The sequence below is a fragment of the Lagenorhynchus albirostris genome, chromosome 5 (assembly GCF_949774975.1).
Source record: "Lagenorhynchus albirostris chromosome 5, mLagAlb1.1, whole genome shotgun sequence".
Taxonomy (NCBI): domain Eukaryota; kingdom Metazoa; phylum Chordata; class Mammalia; order Artiodactyla; family Delphinidae; genus Lagenorhynchus; species Lagenorhynchus albirostris.
The window spans coordinates 141841443-141861709 of record NC_083099.1 but is presented as its reverse complement, the minus strand read 5'-3'; the positions used below and the strand labels follow the sequence as shown (position 1 = coordinate 141861709).

General features: G+C 49.9%; 1 protein-coding gene across 4 annotated transcripts in view; it reads left to right on the top strand.

Annotated features, from left to right (window-relative positions):
- C2CD2 (C2 calcium dependent domain containing 2) overlaps positions 1–20267 on the top strand; it is a 59616-nt gene that overhangs the window by 15535 nt on the left and 23814 nt on the right. For all 4 annotated transcript variants that reach the window (XM_060150963.1, XM_060150964.1, XM_060150966.1 and 1 more), the window contains exons 2-5: positions 458–556; positions 11172–11291; positions 14296–14400; positions 19284–19406. In XM_060150963.1, the coding sequence (XP_060006946.1) occupies positions 458–556; positions 11172–11291; positions 14296–14400; positions 19284–19406 (447 nt within the window). The remainder of the gene's footprint in view (positions 1–457; positions 557–11171; positions 11292–14295; positions 14401–19283; positions 19407–20267) is intronic.

The following is a 20267-nucleotide window of genomic DNA, read 5'->3' as shown; positions in this document are numbered from 1 at the left end:
CACGCGCCGTTTGGGCAGTGGGAGAGGAGGGGGCCGCCCACAGTAGAGTGCCAGCACCCACGTGGAACAGGGAGAGGTGATTCTCTGAAACCGGAGAGAGCGCTTTCCCAGAAGAAGGGCAGCACAGCCCTTGAACCTGCTGTGCCTGGCCAGGTGCTGTGTTTGTACTCCAGACCCACCGTCCACCCCAGGAGCCTGGGCTTCTCCCCTTACACCGTAAACACGAACTCTCAAAATATCCTTTGCCGACTTTATTGCAACATCTTTGGGTTCGTCCCTGCGCTCCTTACTGATTTTGGCCCATTGCTGCTACTTAGAGGCATGGATTGAACCAAAGGAAGTCAGACCACATGTTCTGAGGTCTGCCGAGCTTTGCGGCAAGTACGTCATTGCCTTTAGAAAGTAGCCACCCTGCCTGGCACTGCGCCCATCTCCTCACTGTGCTTTTCCATTCCAGGGCCCGCCACTCCTCTGCTTCCAGGAGGACCCGCTGCAGCAGCCCCTGGAGCTGGCCATGGGACAAGTGTCCAGCGTGACGCAGTCAGCCCAGGAGAAGGTGAGCCGGGCACCGTGACCTGCCTTGGGCCTTTCCTCACCGAGGAAGCGAATTTAAAGTGGGGTTGGAGGGCTTCCCTGGTGGCGCAGTGGTTGAGAGTCCGCCTGCCGATGCAGGGGACGCGGGTTCGTACCCCGGTCCGGGAAGATCCCACATGCCGCGAAGCGGCTGGGCCCGTGAGCCATGGCCGCTGAGCCTGCGCGTCCGGAGCCTGTGCTCCGCAACGGGAGAGGCCACAGCAGTGAGAGGCCCGTGTACCGCAAAAAAATAAATAAATAAAAATAAAGTGGGGTTGGATAACTGAGTCACGTTGCTGTGCAGCAGAGATTGACACAGCATTGTAAATCAGCTAGACTTCAACTTAAAAAAGAAAAAAAGCTGGGGTGGGGGAATTTATTCTGTCTTAGGATTATTGAAAACGCCAGACACCTTACATCAAAAAAATAAATCTGACCCATCAACTTGATGACTAGATAAGTAAAATACGGCCTCTCCACGTGATGGAGTGTTATTTGGCCTCCTAAAGGAACGCAGTTCTGACACGTGTTCCCGCGTGGAGGAGCCTCGAAGACACTCCACTAAGTGAGAGAAGCCAGACATGAAAGGACACATAAGATTCCACTTATATGAAATATTCAGAGTAGATAAATCAGTAGAGACAGAAAGTAGATTAGTGGTGTCCAGGGGCTGGGGCCGGGTAATGCTTGCGGGGACATGAACATTGACTGCTCAGGTGAACGGGGACAGGGTTTTGGGGGGTGACAAAAATGTTCTAAACTGGTGATATTTGTACAATGCTGTGAAATATATTTAAAAACCATTTAATTGTATAGTTTAAATGGGTGAATTATCTCTCTCTCTCTATATATATATATATAGTTATATAAATAATATGTGAATAATTTCCGTAACACGATATATAGATTTGAGTCATTTAGATATTATATAGAGTTTATTTTATAGCTGCTAAGAGCTCACATGCTGAAGTTACTTATTAGACTGGTCAAATACCATAAATAATTGTAAGTTCTTTTTTTTTTTTTTTTTAACAAAAAGTATCTGTAGAAGTGCTGAGAAACTCTTAGGTACAAGGCTTACCCTTGTATCTCTGTCTATTTTATTATCAACTTAAATGCATATCATTTAGCAGACAGCAAGGAGGGGACACCTGGGCGGCCCCCGGGCCCAGAAGGAGCTCCCATCCAGCCCCCTGGAACCCCACCTCTTGTGTATGTCCTCCCTGGCTCAGCTAGAGCATTGCTGGGGCATTTCAAACGTTTATTGTTCTGTGTGCACCATTTCACAAGAAGCTTTCTCCTAATAGAACGTGACAGTTTGGAGGTTCATCCAGGTTGATTTGTGTCGCTCTAGTTCATTAGCTGGAACTACAGTTCAGGATTCTGGGTGGACCAGGGCTGCTTTTTCCACCTTCCACTGATGGATAATTAGGTAGTTTTCTCTTTTTCTCAAGTACAGCAGAGCTGCCGTGGACTGTCTCCTGAGTCCTCAGGCACAAGAACGGGAGTATCTCCAGGGCAGGAGTGGCATTCCTAGGTTGTAGGTACGCACGCTTCAGCTCCACCATGAATTCCAGAATTGGCCGCCCAGGGGCTGGCCCAGCTACCTCTGCCGAGGCAGCGCAGGGAAGCTCTCTTTCCCCACCCTTGGCCGATACGGGGTCACAGAGCTCCATAACCCCTGCAACAAGCGTGGAGAAGTCTCTGGAAGATATTGGGAGGAAACTGGTGGGCACAAGGCAGGATGCTGACACCGGCACAGCCCGGAACAGCTGGAAGGGGCCTTGCGAGCAGATGCTCCAGTGCCTAAGTTTCAAAGGCTGGGGGACTGAGGGAAAGATTGCTGCTGGCCTCACCTACCCAAGGCCCCTGCTTGGGAAGTGCCCCTGTGCGGTGAGTGCCCTATTATTACAGATAGACCCCAGGTCCCTTTGTGGTGCACAGTTTCTGTTTGCTGATTTCTGACACTGTCAGCGTTAAGAGAGGGACAGATCTCAGGGGCTGGCCTGGAGGTGCCCGGAGGGAGCAGAGATTGGAAATGGCAATAGACTATTTTGAAAGGTCTTGATATATAGTGCTGGAAAAGCATCCTTTGGAAAGTGGACAGTTAAACTGTGTTTGTTTTAATACCGTTACAGAAATTGTGCATACCCGTCAAAAAGTTAAAAACAATATATAGAAGTGCGTAAGCTTTGTTTTAAGCCTGCCCCCTTCCTCTCTGCTCTCAGCCTTCCTTCCTCTGCTCCCCCCGGATAGGACCATGGACGGCTGTCCACGCTATCTTCTAGGAAGCTTTTTACCCAGTAAACTACTGGGAAAGTGCACACGATCTTGTGTTCTTTTCCAAGTTTCTTCGTAGTTCTTGACTCCTGTGTTTTTTTGACCAGGGACCGATTTTGTGCAAGACAACTTTTCCACGGATGGCGGGTGGGAAGCAGTGGAGGGGAGATGGTTCAGGCAGGAAGGTGAGCGATGGGGAACGGCAGATGAAGCTTCGCTCGCTCGCCCACCCCTCATCTCCTGCTGTGGGTTCCTGTTAGGCCACAGACCGGCCCCGGGGTTGGGGACCCCTGCGTTAAGCGAAGGACAGGCGTTGTCCCAGGAGCTCGTGCTCTAGGACTGCCTGTCGGGCAGGACACTGATGACGGTGTCTTCCTCCTTTTAGGATCTAAACAGCCGCCATGGGTTCCAAACTTAGGTTGAATCCTGTGCCAGCAATGTCGCGTGCCCTCTCTGCTCTGTGTGATTCTCGAGGGGGGAGAACCGTAGCAGAGTCTGAGGGCTCCGAAGGTGTCCACGGAATGCAGACAGGAGATTCGATGACATCCCCCTCCCCTTTCCACGCTCCCTCCGGAGTGTCAGGGTCTGTGTTTCTCATCCCTCTGGCTCAGTCCTGACAGGGGACGTGTGGATGACGTTTGAGGTAACGAAAGGGATGACTTTGGGGTCTGGTGTCTAGTCAGGTCTTCGATCAAGTCGATGAGGATGGGCTCTGGTCTCCCTCTGTGAGCATCTGCCCAGCTTGGGTTTGGTCTTGAGTCTCCCGGCACGACCCTCGCAGAGCAGAACCGGGTCTCCCCTGCCTCCCAGCTGCCATATGCTCAGACTTTTTCCTGCAGCCCCCGAAGACCCCCGTGTACCAGGGCAGCCCCCTTCGCAAGCACTGGCTCCTCGGCAAGCCGCCCGCCCCCGTCCTGCACAGGGAGTGGGGTCTCGCATAGCTTAGAGCATCTGAGCCACCCTGCAGGACCCGTGGGAGACGCGCAGTCCACACCCCGCAGCTGTGGCTGAACTGGGGGCTTCTGAGCAGTTTACTCGTGGCTCTTCTGACACCAACTGTGTGCGATTTTTCTTGCACGCAACACGCAGTCCTCCAGTTCTCAGGACGCCGACAGGGTGTCCTGCAATTCAACTCGATTCTGGCACTAAGCACCCACACAGCACAGACCCTACAGGCTAAGGGCTCAGCCCAAGACTGCCCCTCCCTTGAGACGCCAACCCCAAGTCTGGGCCTCCTGTACCCACCAACTGGCTATAAAGCGGCAGGTTCCCACAACCCCTTCCAAATGCTTGATCGTTTGCTAGAACAGCTCACAGAACTCGGGAAAGCACTTTACTTACTATTATCAGTGTCTAATACAGGACGTGGCTCAGGAACGGCCAAATGGCAGGTACCTGGGACAGGGAAGGGAGAAGGGGTGGGGAGCTTCCACACTCTCCACGTGTGCCGCCCTCCCAGGACCAGAAGCTCTCCGAACCCCATTGTTTAGGGGTTTTCTGGAGGTTCCATTACGGAGGCATGGCTGATTAAATCACAGGCATGGGTGTGTTCCCTCTCTAGTTGCCATCCCCTCCCCTGAAGTCCAGGTGGCAAAGCTGCTACCCTCTAACCACGCATTGGTCTTTCTGGCCCCCAGTCTCCATCCTGATGTTATCTAGCTCCCCCCCACCCCGCCCCGCAACCACCAGTCATCTCCTTAGTATACAAAAGACATTCGAGATTCCTCGGGCTTTAGGAGCTGTGTGCCAGGAACTGAGGACAAAGACGAGATATTTATCCCAAGAGGCAAGCCGTGCCGGGACAGGGGCATTTTTCCGAAGGAGTTCTCCCCGTGCAGGGCAGGACGCCCGTGCTCGTGTGGACGGGCGTCCTTTCAGGTGGCGACTGGAGGCACCCCTGGGTCTCCAGGGCTCACGGTCTGCAGACACACGCTCAGCTTAGCCGGGTGGCAGACCCAGCAAGGGCTCGGTACCAAGAGGCATTCTCGGCGGGACACTTCTTGCGGAGGAGAGCATTGCCCTTCACCTTCTCTCCGGGGCTCTCTGTGTCCTCCCTTCCAGTCTCAACACGCCCCCAGTCCATTTCTCTCTCCCAGACTGTAATTGCGCTCTTACACGAGAGCGTAAGCTATGTTCTCTTTCCTCATGTCCTAGGAGAGGTTTGCTCCAGAACGTTTGACCCAGAAGGAGCAGACTCAATTTTCCAAGTGGCCTGAGAGCAGCTCTTCCTTCTTGGGTGCAGCCGTAACCCCTCTAGGGCAAATGCATGGGTTCGGAAGCTTTGTGAAGGCGTGAGGTCTACAAGGGCAGCGTGGGAGCTCTCCAAACGTGAATCAGGGTTAGGAGTGTTGTGCTGGGACAGGCACTCGCTGCAAAGGCCACACATGTACTTAGCAAGCGTGGCGAGTGTCCCTGTGAACAGGATGTATATGTGGACGGCTTGCCAGGCAAAGCAGGGGTCGCCTGCTGCTGGGGGACGGCAGTGACGCTGGCCTTCTCGGTGTGAGGCCCTCACTGAGCCACAGGCTTTGTGTCTGTAGAGGATAAATCCCTCCCTGGCCCCGGCCTGTGCAGCACCTGCAGGGCCCCTGCCACGTGGTAGCTCTGATGCCGTCGGGCAATAAGGGCCGTGTCCGTCCTCATTAGTGCCCACAGCTCTTCTCTGCCCAAGGAAGCATTGTGCCCATTGTACGGAGGAGGAAACTGAGGCCAAGAGAGGCTGGGGCCCTCGGGCAAGGGAACTAAGAGCTGCTGAATAACAGAGGCTGGAACTGAACCCTAGTCGGCCTCCAGAAACCAGCCCCAGCCGCCATACACCATAAACAGCCCTGTTACTATTATTCTTTACGTTTTTATCATTATCATTTCACTTAAGCTCCCACCCACCCCCACCAGGAAAGAGATGGCGAAAATGGGAAAAAAGGAACTGAAAGGCACTAACCCAACCCTTGCTTCCGTAAAACCATGGCAACAAACAGACCTCGGGCAACTGCATGGAATTTCCCCCGGAATCTCATTCCACAGTGTATGTCGGGGAACCCCACAGCCGTCACTGGGATGAATTGTATATTGTGAGCACATGGGTTTTTTCTACCTAAGGCTGTTATACATTCATATACTAAAATATACCCTGGGAGCTTCTGGGCACCCCTGTGCTCTTTCCAGACCTTGGTGGACCCCTTACTTTGCAAGGGTAGAGCACGCAAAGTTGTAGTTGCAAATAGGAAATTTGGTTGACTCTTTTTTGACTTTGCATGTCTTGAAATTCCAGGTACCCCATTAGCCTGGTATTTATGCCAAAATACTAACCGGTTGTGAAATTGTTTTGAAGCCAGGTCTTTCCAAGGGCAGGTGCAAAATTTCTCATTGGAGGCCCCGCCCTTTGAGATGTGAATGGGAGCAGTGTCTCTGGGAGGGCCACCTGTTTGTTTGGATAAAGGCATGTGGAATTCCGGGCTGAGTCAGCCCTCAGGTACTTGGCCTGGTGAAGACCAGGTAAAAGGACCCTCGGGTAAGCTGGGCTTTTGTTTGTGAGTTGGAACACATCAAGCAGCAGCGGCATTACGTGGAGGTGTGACCAAGTGCCTTCCTTTTAAAGGAAGTGTCCCGTATATGTCTTTTAATGCATAGAGTCCACGGAGGAGAACAGCACATTCTTGGATTCTTAGGCCAAGGAATGCTCCCATTAAACCACACGATGTAGTAACAATACCTTCTGGTCGCGTACTATTACTGAGATGTAGTAACAATACCTTCTGGTCGTGTACTATTACAGAAAAGCCTCGTTGTTCTGTTTAAAGGATCCCAACAAGAGAAGGGATGGAGGGTGTAGTTGGGGGTGGGGTATCAGAGCCTGTGTGGTCCAAGGCACACCCCTCGAGGGGACGAAATAGAGCATCTACCCAGCATTCCTTGGGGTTGGCTGCCATCTTGTTTCCAGCATTTTTCACCTGGGTCTACTGGGAGAGTCCTTCTAGAAATACACCTTCACTCAGGTATTGTGAACAAGCGGGCAAGTAGGGTTAACTTTATAGATGTTCTGAGAATAGTCAGCTCTGATGCAGTTTACTTTTTAAATTGAGTCTGTTCCAGAGTAGAAGTAATATTTTCTATCAGGCTCGTGCCATCGTAAAGAATACTTACAGGGCCAAGACTGGGTTGCAGAGTTGGGGAAGAAATCTGACTGGGAACTCTGAAGGGTTAGCGAAGGGTCTTTACTTCCATTTTTATTTTGGAGTTCTTTCCCACACGATGTCATAGAGCGTGATTGAAGTGAAATATATTGGGTGACATAAACCTTTTAGGTCCTTTTTCTCAGCTGTATTCCTGATTCTTTTGGAGGCAAAAGTAATTAAACTATTTCCAGTTCTCTAGAGTGTTCTCAGAGGAGGAGCTGAGGCAATCGTACAAGAGACTTAATTGAAAAGGAAAGTGGAAAAGTGTGGTGACATTGACAGATATCTGAGGACTTTCTTGTTGGCAGGCAATAGCAAAACCTGGGACTACCTAGGCCTGGAATTCTTTAGGCCCCTGTCTAAACAAAGGAATGTAGTTTGAAGATAAGACCGATTTGCATAGGTATGTGACTGAGTTTAAGGTCTGGAAGCTAGAGAGAAAAAAAAAAACCTTGACTGATGGCCTCCCTGCCGTTATAACAAAACGTGCCCACTTTCACCGGCTGCCTCCCCTCTTGACCCTTGGGGGTGTACCAGGGACCCTGACCCTTCACCTGTCAGTGCAGCTGCTCCTTGGGCTAAAGACTTGCACCTTTGAAACCCTCCCCATGTGGAGCCCACCCCCCATGAAAGGCTCTTGTATGTAGAGAGGAGGGAGGAAGGGGGTTTATCTGAATACACGGTTCAGCCTTCTGTTGTGTGATTTTTTTTTTTTTTTTTTTTTTTTTTTTTTGCGGTACGCGGGCCTCTCACTGTTGTGGCCCCTCCCGTTGCGGAGCACAGGCTCCGGACGCGCAGGCTCAGCGGCCATGGCTCACGGGCCCAGCCGCTCCGCGGCATGTGGGATCTTCCCGGACCGGGGCACGAACCCGCGTCCCCTGCATCGGCAGGCGGACTCTCAACCACTGCGCCGCCAGGGAAGCCCCTGTTGTGTGACTTTTGAAATGGTTTGTGTAATCGAGGATTTCTTTGCTTTGCTTTGGGGAAAGAATCTCAAGGATAAAGCAGGTGGATTTGTGGCTGGCTGCTCTCAAGGGAGCTCGCTTCTGTGCGTCCAGATCTTGGCTTTGTGGAGTCCTGCTTCAGGGCCTCCACCACGGAAGCTAGATATTGCTTCAGTTTAACTTTAAAAATCCAGTACCGATATCAGACTGCTTTGGGGGGAGGCCCACACAGGAAAGGTCTGGCAGCCGTATTTAAACAGCCCTGTATCATTGGGGTGCCCCAAGGAGCTGACCTGTAAACTTCAGAAGGGAGCCCATGAACACGACTGTGTTGGGGCAGGGAGACTCTAGGGTCAAGACCAGGGTCTCTACCCGCGCGTCCGTATGTAGGTAGACGTCAACCCTGGACGCTGTGGCACTAGCTGGAAGGGTCTGCTTGACCTGGCATCAGGTGACTCTGCCTTCGGCTGTTCCAAGAGGGGACCCCTTGGGGGTGCGGACGGCCTCGCCGCTGTTTGCCTGGGTGAGAGAATTTAATCCCCGTTGTGGATGACACCTTAATGCACTAAAAGAAGATTACTTATTTTTAAAGCCTGCTTTCCATTTTGTTCTCATCCATTTGGCAAATGGGACATTATTACTCTCAGAGAGGCAGGGGCAGAGCCTGGCCCTGGACACGGATTTGGCCTAATGGTCATATCCCTCCAGCTGGACCCCTAGGAACACTGGTGGCATTTTGTTTGGCCATATCAAAACTGATCAGATTGTTGACTTGATTCGTTTTTCCAGCTGAATATACTAAAGAGAGGCCAAGCAATGGTCGGTCTATATGACAGGTGTTACTTAGAGGGTCAGAAAGCCATAGGGCCAGGGAAGACCCTCCAGGGGGGCCTCTGTGAAAGGGCGTTCAGACCCTTCGATGTCCCATTTTTAGTGACTCCACTTACTTTCCTGATGTGACTTGAATGGTAATTGTGACCTTTGGAGGCTTGCATTCTAGAAGTTTTAAAGTCTTTTAAAATCTTTGTTGGACTATTTGTTTATTTGCTTTTAACCAGGTGCTTGGGCTATCTGTGTATCAGGAATGGAGCAGTGGGGTAGCTTTTGGTAGAACTGGGTACAAACGGAAACCAAACTCTTTCTTGAGTCAGGGCGCTAAGGAAGCTGTCAGTGTTCTCGGTAACATTCTAATTCGCTTAGTGTAGACGTTTCCAAAGAAGAAGTCAACCAGTCACCGTCTGGTTTTTAATTTTAAGCAGTGAGACAAAGAACAGAGAGTCGTGTCACTTGTGTGTATAACTCATCCGGCATCAAAATCCATTCCTTCTGGGACGTCCCTGGCGGTCCAGGGGTTAAGACTCCACGCTCCCAATGCAGGGGGCCCAGGTTCTATCTCTGGTCGGGGAACTAAGATCCCGCATGCCACGTGGCTCGGCCAAAAACAAGTTCCTTCTAAAAGGGTTGTTTATAGAGCATTTATTTTTAAAATGAATACATGACATTTCTTATACAAACATTTTTTTGTGCCACCCTTCGATGAGCTCTGGAGATGCAATAACATGATGAAGATGTAGAGCTAACCCACATAAGTCAGTCCTCTGAGAGGGACTTGACAAGAACGGATGAAAATAAGGGTGGTGCGGTTTTCTGCCAGTATTTGGAAAAGGCAAGATTTCCTTTTTCTAACCCTGCTCTGTCAAGAGCATTTATAGTGGACACTGGAAATGGGCCCCTTGCAGGCGGCCTGGTATGGTACAGCTCAGGTTCTTGTTGGAGGGGCGGGTGGGCCCCGAGCGGAGTGGGTTAGCCAGGGATCAGCAGGGGGACATGTTTTTAGTCTGAACTTTGTGAAATAGCAGTTATCCTGACAAAGTAAATGTTTTGACAGTCTTCCTACTTGGTATTTTAGGTTCTAAATCCACCAGAGAATTAAAAGAATTTTTCCTTCCTTCCCAAGTGACACCATCCAATATGGGGTCAGCAGTTCCCTGGGGAACGTGGAATCCATCCCGCCGTACCCTCAGCCTCTGCCAACCCGGCTCTGGCCGGACGCACGGGCCGCCTACTGGACCCCCTCCATCCTCTCCCACTGCCCTTCCTCCCTCTGCCTTTGCACACCTGGCACCTGGCCTTCTGGTCCTCCCACACTGGGCTTGCTTGGCATCTTTGCCAGGAGGGTGGCCGACCCCTCGTTCTGGAAGGTCTGCTCCAGTAGGGGGACTCTGTGACAGAAACACGATGCTTCTCTGTGCGGTAGCAGCGTTCACACTCATCCCTCTAAAATGCTTTGAGATTTATGTCAGGAATATGGTCAGGTTTATTCCTGATGTAATTATTTTGTCTCATAGGTCTTTAAATGAGCTCATTTTACAACTTTTTTTTTTTTTTTTTTTTTTTTTTTTTTGCGGTACGCGGTCCTCTCACTGCTGTGGCCTCTCCCGTTGCGGAGCACAGGCTCCGGACGCGCAGGCTCAGCGGCCATGGCTCACGGGCCCAGCCGCTCCGCGGCATGTGGGATCTTCCCGGACCGGGGCACGAACCTGTGTCCCCTGCATCGGCAGGTGGACTCTCAACCACTGCGCCACCAGGGAAGCCCTGAGCTCATTTTATAATTCTATTTTTGTTAAGGCTATATCATTTTGTAACTGTTTAATATTTCATTCGTTCTTTGAATTATCCCTGCATCTTTGAAAACCACAATAGGTTCAAATTTATTAAAATAGAAACAATTTCTTGCGTTCTTGGTACGTTTTTAATTTTTTCCTTGTAACATCCATAAGAAGTTTTCTTTTTAAGGCCCATTTTTAGTGAGAGACGGTGGCTAATGGCATTCACTCCATGTGAATGTGGAACTGTCTGGGCAATTTAAAATCGGCTGCGTGGAGAAATAGAGCGAAGCCATGTTTAAAGAAAAAGATCTTTATGAGTGGAAAGATCCTAACTAGCTTTGGGCAAGCCAGAGTTAGCTCCCAGGAATGCACCAGGAAGAAGAGATCTGAAATATTGTTTCTAGTTTTCAAATGACTGCATAGTAGAAAAGGTGTGAATCTGGGTATTCATCCATATTTGAAACTCTGAATTCTTGTCCTTGCTGGTTTATAGAGTCCAGATTATTTTGCACAGTGAAATGAAGATGGGTGAGGTGCAAGCTCTCCTCTCTCTTGCGTAAAGTTCCGTTGTTTTATGGCCCCTTCTCTAGGTGGTGTTTTGTCATGTCGTGGGCGAGACCATCCAGTTCCTGGTCAGCGTGGGGCTACCCTCGTCCGAGGACACGGGGCGCCCGCTCTACAGTGTGCGGCTCTCCCCGCTTCATCTACAGGTAAAGTTGGGGAGACTGAGCGAGTCCTAGGAAAACAGTTCTCATAAACCTGCAGGGTGAGAGGGGTGCAATCAGACGTGCATGCTCCTGTTTTCATTAATTACTGTTCATTTCATAAGTTTCGAACTGTCACCTTCCATATTGTCTCTGTAGGAAATAAAGTGTGTGTGAAATAGGTGTATGTATACACACACACACACATATATACACACATAGATATATACACAGACACATATATATACACGCACACATATGTACACGTATATATAACGAATTCAGAGTTTCCCAACCATCCAGTACGGGAGATATGGTATTTTTCAAGGCACTGAAGCATATCAAGGGTGTGTCGACTGTTAGATTAAGGAAAATGTCATCTGAGAGAAGGCAGGTGGTTCTATTTCAGGATCAAGTACTAGACCTCAGAAGTCTCCTGCAGCTTGGAAAACAGCTTGGGGCTGGACTTGGCATTCCTCCTTTTAGTGTTCGAAAAAGTCAGCTTTGAAAGACCCCTTATTATTTTTATATGTTAAAGGATGAGTACTACCATTATTTTTTGGATAATAGACATTGTTATAATAATTATATTAGACTTACATAATTATAACGTTTATGATTGATACATTTATATATTGTATATGTAACATTAATAATTATACATAAAGCAATTATAAGTAGAGACATATGTAGTATTATAATAGACCTATTAGTGAAACTTTTGGATGCCTAAACCATCAGATAGCTGTGCATGTCACACACACAGAAGCAGGAGTTCACTGAAGCTCTTGTGTAGCCGGTGTGTAAAAATTGTGAATTTCTGAGTCTGCGTCGGGGGTCTCTGCTGATTCAGGCCGTTCCCTCTCCTCTGTCCTTGTGCTTGACTGCTAATTTGGGGGACGAGCGCAAATCATTCAGGGTTCTCAACCACAGGGGAAGATTATATTCCATTTGCTTTGCTTAAAAGACATGGTTTGGAACAACCAGAGCAAGCACAAAAATTTCTGGCTCCCTAAATGGCTTTTCTCTGAAACCCAGCCTCCCCAGCCCTACCCTGGTAACATTCCCTTTCCGAGAGTCGAAGAGGTTAAGTTGACCTCGTGGACTTGTCAGATGTTAAAGCCCTGCTGCTCCCCCCACTTAGTTTTTTGGACAATGTGATCAGAAGATTATTTTAAAGTCTGGGACACACGTACCCAGCATGACACGCGTTTCAGGATGGGGTGAGTCCAGCAAGGACCACAAACATTCACTGAGGAAACATAGTTTCTGAGATACTGTTTATGTGCCCTTTTCGGCAGCTCAGATACAGGTAACACAATTGTATCTTTGATCTCTTACCATAGTTTAAAAGCAGCCTGTGGATTACCTCTCAGAGCAGGGGCAGCTGCTAGAGGTTGGTGAATTATTAATGCTCATGGCAGGAGGCATCCCGTCCTCCGCTGTTCTTCAGATAAAAGATGCGTAGAGACGAGTGGCTAACCCCTCTCCCCGACCTGGTGGGAGCGACTCGGGGACTGTGGCAATGAAATTAAAGTGCACTTTTTTTTTTTTTTTTTTTTTTTTTTTGCGGTACGCGGGCCTCTCACTGTTGTGGCCTCTCCCGTTGGGGAGCACAGGCTCTGGACGCGCAGGCTCAGCAGCCATGGCTCACGGGCCCAGCCGCTCCGTGGCATGTGGGATCTTCCCGGACCGGGGCACGAACCCGTGTCCCCTGCGTCGGCAGGCGGACTCCCAACCACTGCGCCACCAGGGAAGCCCTAAAGTGCACTTTTGCGAGAGTCACCCAGAATTATAGGGCAAGGGAAGCATCATTTCTCTTACCTCATGCTAGTTGCTAGTGTGAGGGAGAGTACTGAGTACTAAGAAAACAAGTCTAAAGCCCTTCTCTCCTTCCCTTTCCCTGGGTGGTGGGGCAGAGGCGTGGAGGTGGGAAGGGTCAAGATTTTGGCTTTCGAATGAGTCTCCAGCTGAAGGAGGAGGATGGCGTATTAGTTTGCTCTAGCTGCTGAAACAAGTCACCATAATCTCAGCTGAAAACAGCACACGTTTATCATGTCACCATTCTGGAGGTCTGATGTCCAACACAGGCTAAAATCCTGGTGTTGGTGGGCTGCCTTCCTTTCTGGAAGCTCTTGGGGGAGAATCTGTTTCCTTGCTCACCCGTCATCAGCAGGATTCCGCTGCTTATGGTTGCAGGACTGCGGGTCGAATTCCTTGCTGGCTGTCAGCTAAGGGCAAGGTCCCAGGCTCGAGAGGCAACCTCATTCCTGGGTTCCTGGCATCCTTCTCTGTCTTCCAGTCACATCTCCCTGGCATGCTCGTCTGTCTTCCTCTTCCACTTTTAAGGGCTCCTGTGCTTCCCCAGGGATCACTGGGTTAATGCAGGGTTGTCACCACACCCCAAGGTCCTTACCCTAATCACACCTGTAGGTTCCAAGGATTGGGGTGCGGACATCTTTGGGGGGGCAGGCGTTATTCTCCCACAACAGATGGGTAGGGCCGGAAGGGGCATCGGGAGAGCTCAGAGTCCAAGTGGAGGTGGTGTAGTGGCCCCGGCAAGAGAGGGTAAGAATGCTGACGGCTCTGTACACAAGCCTCGGGGGCTGTGTCAGCATGTGGGGCTGGACAAGGCGTCCGGCTCCCTTCTCTTTGTCCCTCCGGCTCCATTATGCCTTGGTGGTGCTCTCAGAAGAGAGCTGCAAGGCAGAGGGCTGGCCATCGAGAGGCTGCAGGGTTTCCATGGCACCTGGCCTTTAGCCCCGACCCTGACGTTCCTCTCCAAGTGACAGGCTGAGTCAGAGGAAGGCGCCGGGGAGGGCGGGGTGGGCTACACAACAGGGAAAGGGAGGTCAGGGGATTTGGGACCCTCCTTTCCATTTTGAAAGCACACCGTATGCCAAGGAGGCGATAAATAACGGTCTAAGAAAACAAATGAACACACAGACACATTTTGAGGCTCCAGTGAAGAGAGCAGTCCTCCAATAATCTTTTTTTTTTTCCTTAATAGCTGGAGCTCCACATGAAGGAGAAGAGAGAAGACATTCAGGTCAAGTGGTCCTTCATCAGCGCGCCAGAGATGGCCATTACGATCCGGCCCAAAGCGCCGGGGGAGGTCAGTCCGTGAGTGTTTGTCATTCCTGCCTCGTGTACGCGCAAACATCGCACATTATGACCACCTGCCCTGGGAGACGGGGCCTCTGATTAATGCGTGTCTGATGTGTGATCCCGGGGAATGCACAGGGCAGTGATGGGGCAGCGTTGGTGGGCGGGGTGGGGGGCAGGGGAGGTGGGGAGGGCCTTCCGTGGATTTAATGCCAGCTCTCACCTGGGCTGCATCTGCAATCACCTGGCAGCTTTTAAAAATCCTGAAGCCTGCCCTGTCCCCCAGGCTTTTAAAAATCCTGAAGCCTGCCCTGTCCCCCAGGCAGGTCTAATTGGACCGGGGATTTTTTAAAGCACTTGTGTGCAGTGGTTGAAAACCATGGCAGTGATGGAACCTAGGTTTTCCTCACTGTTCTATCACACCTGACCCTCAGATGCCTTCCTTCACTGTGAGGGCGCTCGACTCACCTGCAGCTCAGCCTGAGTCCAAAGCCTGGCTTCCGAGGCCACCACCTCCTTTCTCCCCACAGCTTTTGCATAGCTGTGTCTCAAGTCTGAAGGTGATCTCCCCGCTTCCTGTGGTCCTGGGGGTGTGAGGAAGTGAATTGGGGAGAAGGAGGGGCCTGCCGAGTCACATGGGTGCTGTCACTTTCAGTTGCTGGAAAGATCGTGCAAAATGTAATCATTTGTCCATAAATAGTATAACTGTTTGTGCCTTGATGTAGGTGTAGGCAGTTTGTTTTTAAGACTAAGAAGTTTGAACGGTAATTCTTTTCCCTCGCATACGTCAGAAGTGGAATTGTTGGCCTGACCGTTTAGTTGTACAAAGTTCGCGTGTTAAGTGTTTCCCTAGTCACTGCTTTATTTTCTTTTTCTCCTTCCCGCCCACGTTTGCATCTGCTTTCCCCCACCTGGCACTGCTTTTTCAGGCCTACAGTACACACAGAACGGTTCTGTAAGCGGCTCCCCTGCCACCTCTGACATCAGACTTCCTAAGTTCAAGACTGCTCTGCTGGTCTTCATAGCAGAGTGTATCCCGCCGAGGGGGTACTGAGTTCTGTGTTCAAAAACTACTCGAATTAAGTGTTTTCCTCTGTGTGGTTATGGTACCAACCTGATGTGAGTTCATGTAAGCAGATGTCAGCATTTGCTTCTGTTAGTACCGTTTCGGGTTTTGTCCCCCATCTTTGTTGATTTACATAGTTTTTGAACGTGCAGAATATTAACATAGTTCAAAAGTCAAAATTACATGAACTGTTGTTCATGAACTCCACCCCATCCATGCCCTGCTCTCTGCTCGCTTGTTTCTTTCATTTTCGTTTACCCACCCTAGGTTTCTTTTTGCAAAACGGACCTTATTCCCCCATTCTCACCCACTCAGTGGCATGCTGTGCGCACTCTTCACACCTTGCTCCCCACAAGGCCCTGTACGTTTCTCTGCCAACCATGGGCTCCCCATATTAACAAGAAGCGTGACTTTCCCAATGAAGTAATCCTGTGGGATTAAACAGCCCCTTGGAGCTGGGTCCTGTGGACTTAGTAACCCCTTGGACCCCTGGTGGTTGAGATGGCATGGGGGCAGGGGGACAGCTATAAAGGAAGGTCGCCAAGTCAGCTGCTCTGTGGATCTAAAATGTGATGGTCTCTGAGCACCCCAGAACCCATCTTTCCCCCTTGGTTTCCTCCTCTGTCAAGTGAGGAGAAATGTGCGGGTTAAAAAAGATAGAAATAGATAAACCAAGTGCAGTACATCCATAAATGGACTATTATTCCGTCGTTAAAAAGATTGGAGTACTAATATGTGCTAGATTATGAGTGAACCTTGAAAACATTGTGCTCAGTAACAGAAGCCAGACCTAAATGACCATGTCACATGATCCCATTTCTATGAAATACCCAGAATACACAAATCCATGAAGATGCAACGCAGATTAGTGGCTGTCAGGGGCTGTCGTGGGGAGGATTGGGGAGTGACTGCTAATGAGTAAAGGGTTTACTTTGGAGGTGATGGAAATATTTTGGAACTAGATAGAGGTGATAGTTTTACAACACCGTGTATGTATGTACTAAACACCACTGAAATGCATACCTTAAAATGGTTACATTTATGTTATGTGAATTCACCCCAGTTTAAAAATAAGGGTATCAAGAACCTATTGCAATAAGAGAAAGATGATGGCGGAGCGGTTCTCAGTGCAGACCCTGGGGCCTTAGTGCCTGGGCTTAACTCTCAGCTCTGCCACTTATGAGCTGCAAGACCCCACACATGCTAATTAATTTCTCTGTGCCTCAGTTTCCTCATCTGTAAAATGGGGACGATGATTTTCAACGTGGTTGTGGGGATTAAACTAGTTAATATGTGTAAGTGCGTAGCATCGGGCCTGACACATCCTAAGAGTGACATAAGTGTGAGCCATTTTGATTATTATTAGTTTAGAGTTCCTGGCAGAGAGTAGATTTTCAGTAAATGGCAGATTTGGCCTAAGTTTGCTGTAACAAGGCCTGGCCAGCTGGTTGTCCTTGGGACACCACAGACCAATTTCTGAAATCACTTCCAGCCCCGCAAGTTGGAAGATTTTTCAATAGGTCTGTGGTCCTGGTGGAAATCAAGTCCTGCCAGTGTCCATCCCCCTGCGCAGGGGGCGCTGGAGCCCCACAGTGGGGACATTTACCCCAGAAGTGACGAGGGACACAGAGGGCCCTGGAGCCGTCAATGGCAGAGCCAGAGGGTGGCCAGGGTGGCCGAGCACCGGCACCCACCACACTGCAGCTGCTCTCCTGAAACCACGGAACGATGGCGTGGATGGCAGCAGGGCTGGCAGGGTTCGACATTTTCTTTTAGCAAGTGTCCAGCCAGATCCAGTTTTTAAGCGTTCAAAACAAAAGCTATTATATTCAAACAAGGCTTTTAACTGAGATTTTAAAAAATAGATCCTCCTTGCTTAAAAATTGAGAGATAAGATATGCAGAAAAGTGCATATATTGTAAGTGCGCAGCTGATTGAAGCTTTCACACACTGACCATTCATGAGTGCCCAGCGCCACAAACAGAGCAGGGTCAGCTCCCCAGAAAACCCCCTCTACCCGCTTCCACTCACTACCTGCAGCCCCTACAAAGGGTAACCATGCTCCTGACTTCTAACATGTATGACTTATCTATGCTTCCAACTAATAATTACCTCAAACCCAGCAGCGTGAAACAACACACATTTACCTCATAGTATCTGTCAGTCAGTCCAGGCTTAACTGGGTCCCCTGCTCAGGGTCTCATGGGCTGTCATCATGGTCTGGGCTGACTGCCCTTCCTAGAGCTCGGGATCCTCTTCCAGTCTCCTGTGGTTGTTGGCAAAACTCGGTTCCTTGTGGTTGTAGGACTGAGGTCCTCAGTTCCTTGATGGCTGTGGGCCGGGGCTGCTCTCAGCTCCTTGAAGCCCTGCAGTTCTGTGCCATGTGGCCCCCCTCACACGTGGAAGCTGACTTCTTCAAGGTTAGGAGGAGAATCTCTTGCTCTGGTTTGCTAAGAGGGAGCTGTATATAACATACCTTTGGCCATCACATCACTTTGCCGTATTCCGTTGGCTGGAAGCAAGTCACGGGCACCACCTGCCCTCAAGGCGAGGGGATGATGCAGAACATGACTCGTTGAGGATCATCTTAGAATTCTGCCCACAAACAGCATTAGCTTAGTTTTGCTTGTTTTGGTACTTTAAATAAAGGAGTCATGCAGTACTGTGTATGTGTTTTTCCGTGTTTGGTTTCTTTCACTTAACATTATGTCTGTGAGATTCATCTGTGTCTTTGTGTGTGCTTGTACATTGTTTGCGCTCATCGCCCTGTGGTATTCCATTGTGTGACTGCACCAGAACTTGTGTATCTGTTCAGGTATTGATGGATACTTAGGTAGTTTCCAGTTTGGGGTCATTATGCATAGTGGTGCTCTGAACATTCTAGGACACATGAGTGCGTTTCTGTTGGGTATTAATTATTGTAGCCTTATAGAGCTTGACACCTGGTGATGCAAGTCATCCTGCTGTGTTATTCTTCTACAAGCTTGTCTTCATTTTTATTGAGCCTTTCCATTTACTTGAATACCATTTATTTTTATTCTTCTTATTTATTTTTGATGTGGGCCATTTTTAAAGTCTTTATTGAATTTGTTACGTGATTGCTTCTGCTTTTATGTTTTGGTTTTTTTTTGGCTGCAAAGCATGTGGGATCTTAGCTCCCCAACCAGCGATTGAACCCGCAACCCCTGCATTGGAAGGTGACGTTGTAACCAGCGGACCACCAGGGAAGTCCCTTGACTACCTTTTAATAAAAAAAAAAAAAAAAAAAAATCAAACATCAGGCAAGAAAGAAAAAACATGTGCCTGTATGTTTACAGGAAAGGACTGAGAAGATATACACAGAAATGTTAACACATGTCTATGTTGCACATGTCTTATCTTTAACTTTTAAAAACAAGGAGGATGGGGCTTCCCTGGTGGCCCAGTGGTTGAGAGTCCGCCTGCCGATGCGGGGGACACAGGTTCATGCCCCGGTCCGGGAAGATCCCACGTGCCGCGGAGCGGCTGGGCCCGTGAGCCATGGCCGCTGAGCCTGCGTGTCCGGAGCCTGTGCTCCGCAACGGGAGAGGCCACAGCAGTGAGAGGCCCGCGTACCACAAAAAAAACAAAAACAAACAAAAAAAAAAACAAGGAGGATGAATGACTTCTGAGATCAGCAAAGATAAGAGTGAGTGAGTGTCTCACTGTCCTAGTCTGATCTCCTGGAGCCCTGGTGACCCCCAAGTCTGTTTGGTCCCAGGGACATCTGGAGAGCCGTGCATTTGCTTGCCCACTTGTACATGTGCCTGGTTACGAGATGGTTTGGTGACTCCCTCCTCTTTCGGCAGGACCAGGCGGTTGGGGCAGATGCAGTCTCTGAAAGTCTCAAGGATATTGTGAAGCACCTGGTTAGCTCTGCGTCCCCATCAGCGGTTCTGAGCACAAAGCCTACGGATGTGAGGGGAGTTCAGGTAAACCAGTTCACCGGGTTGTGGGTGCTTCATGACCCCCTGAAGGACCGTGGTCCACCCGCCTGGAGAATTTGTGTGCATTTCCCACGCTCGCCCCCCATCCCTGCACCTTGCCTCTGCCCACCCCCACCCCCCCTGCGGTAGAGCGAGATTGCACGGTTGCTTGCTGGTGGGTGATGACCACAGTCTGGGGCAAAGCTCCGAGTTCAGGGCACAGGGTTCCGAAGCCCCATGGGAGGAAAGGAAGAGGAGTCTGGCCCGCTCAGCAGAGTCCAAGCCGAAGTAGCCCAGATCCTCTCCTTTTAGGAACCAGAACTTGACTTTTTGCTGTGCCCCCAGAGACTGTTGTCTGGGCTCGCACCCTTCCAGAACTAAGGTACCTGGGAACTGCCCCGAGGCAGGCAGAGTGAGTGCACTGGACCCACAGACTTTTAGCCCAGGACGGGGACAGCCTCCATCCACACTGCCTCTCAGGGGTCTGTCGCCCTCAGGCAGTGCGGACACATGAGGCCCTCTCCTCTGTGGGGTCCTTCCCCCGCTGGCGACCCCCCTCCCCATGCTGGGGCCCTCCCCACTGCCCAATTAGGTGCCAATTCTCTGGCTAAATTCACGTCCAGGGCATTCTCCCAGGACAGCCTCCCTGGGCTTGGTCCCGCACATCTCTTTTGGCGACACATCTAAAAACCTTGGCTTGAGGTCAATTAATTCTCCTAGTCATGAGCAGATCTTTTCGTGATGACTATGCAAAACATACACTTACAGTCCCTAAAGTTATTTTTCCTATGTCTTTCCAGTATTTTTATGTGGCATGTAGAATAGCCACTGTTATTATATAGTGGGGGGTGAAGTCAGTGTGAAAGG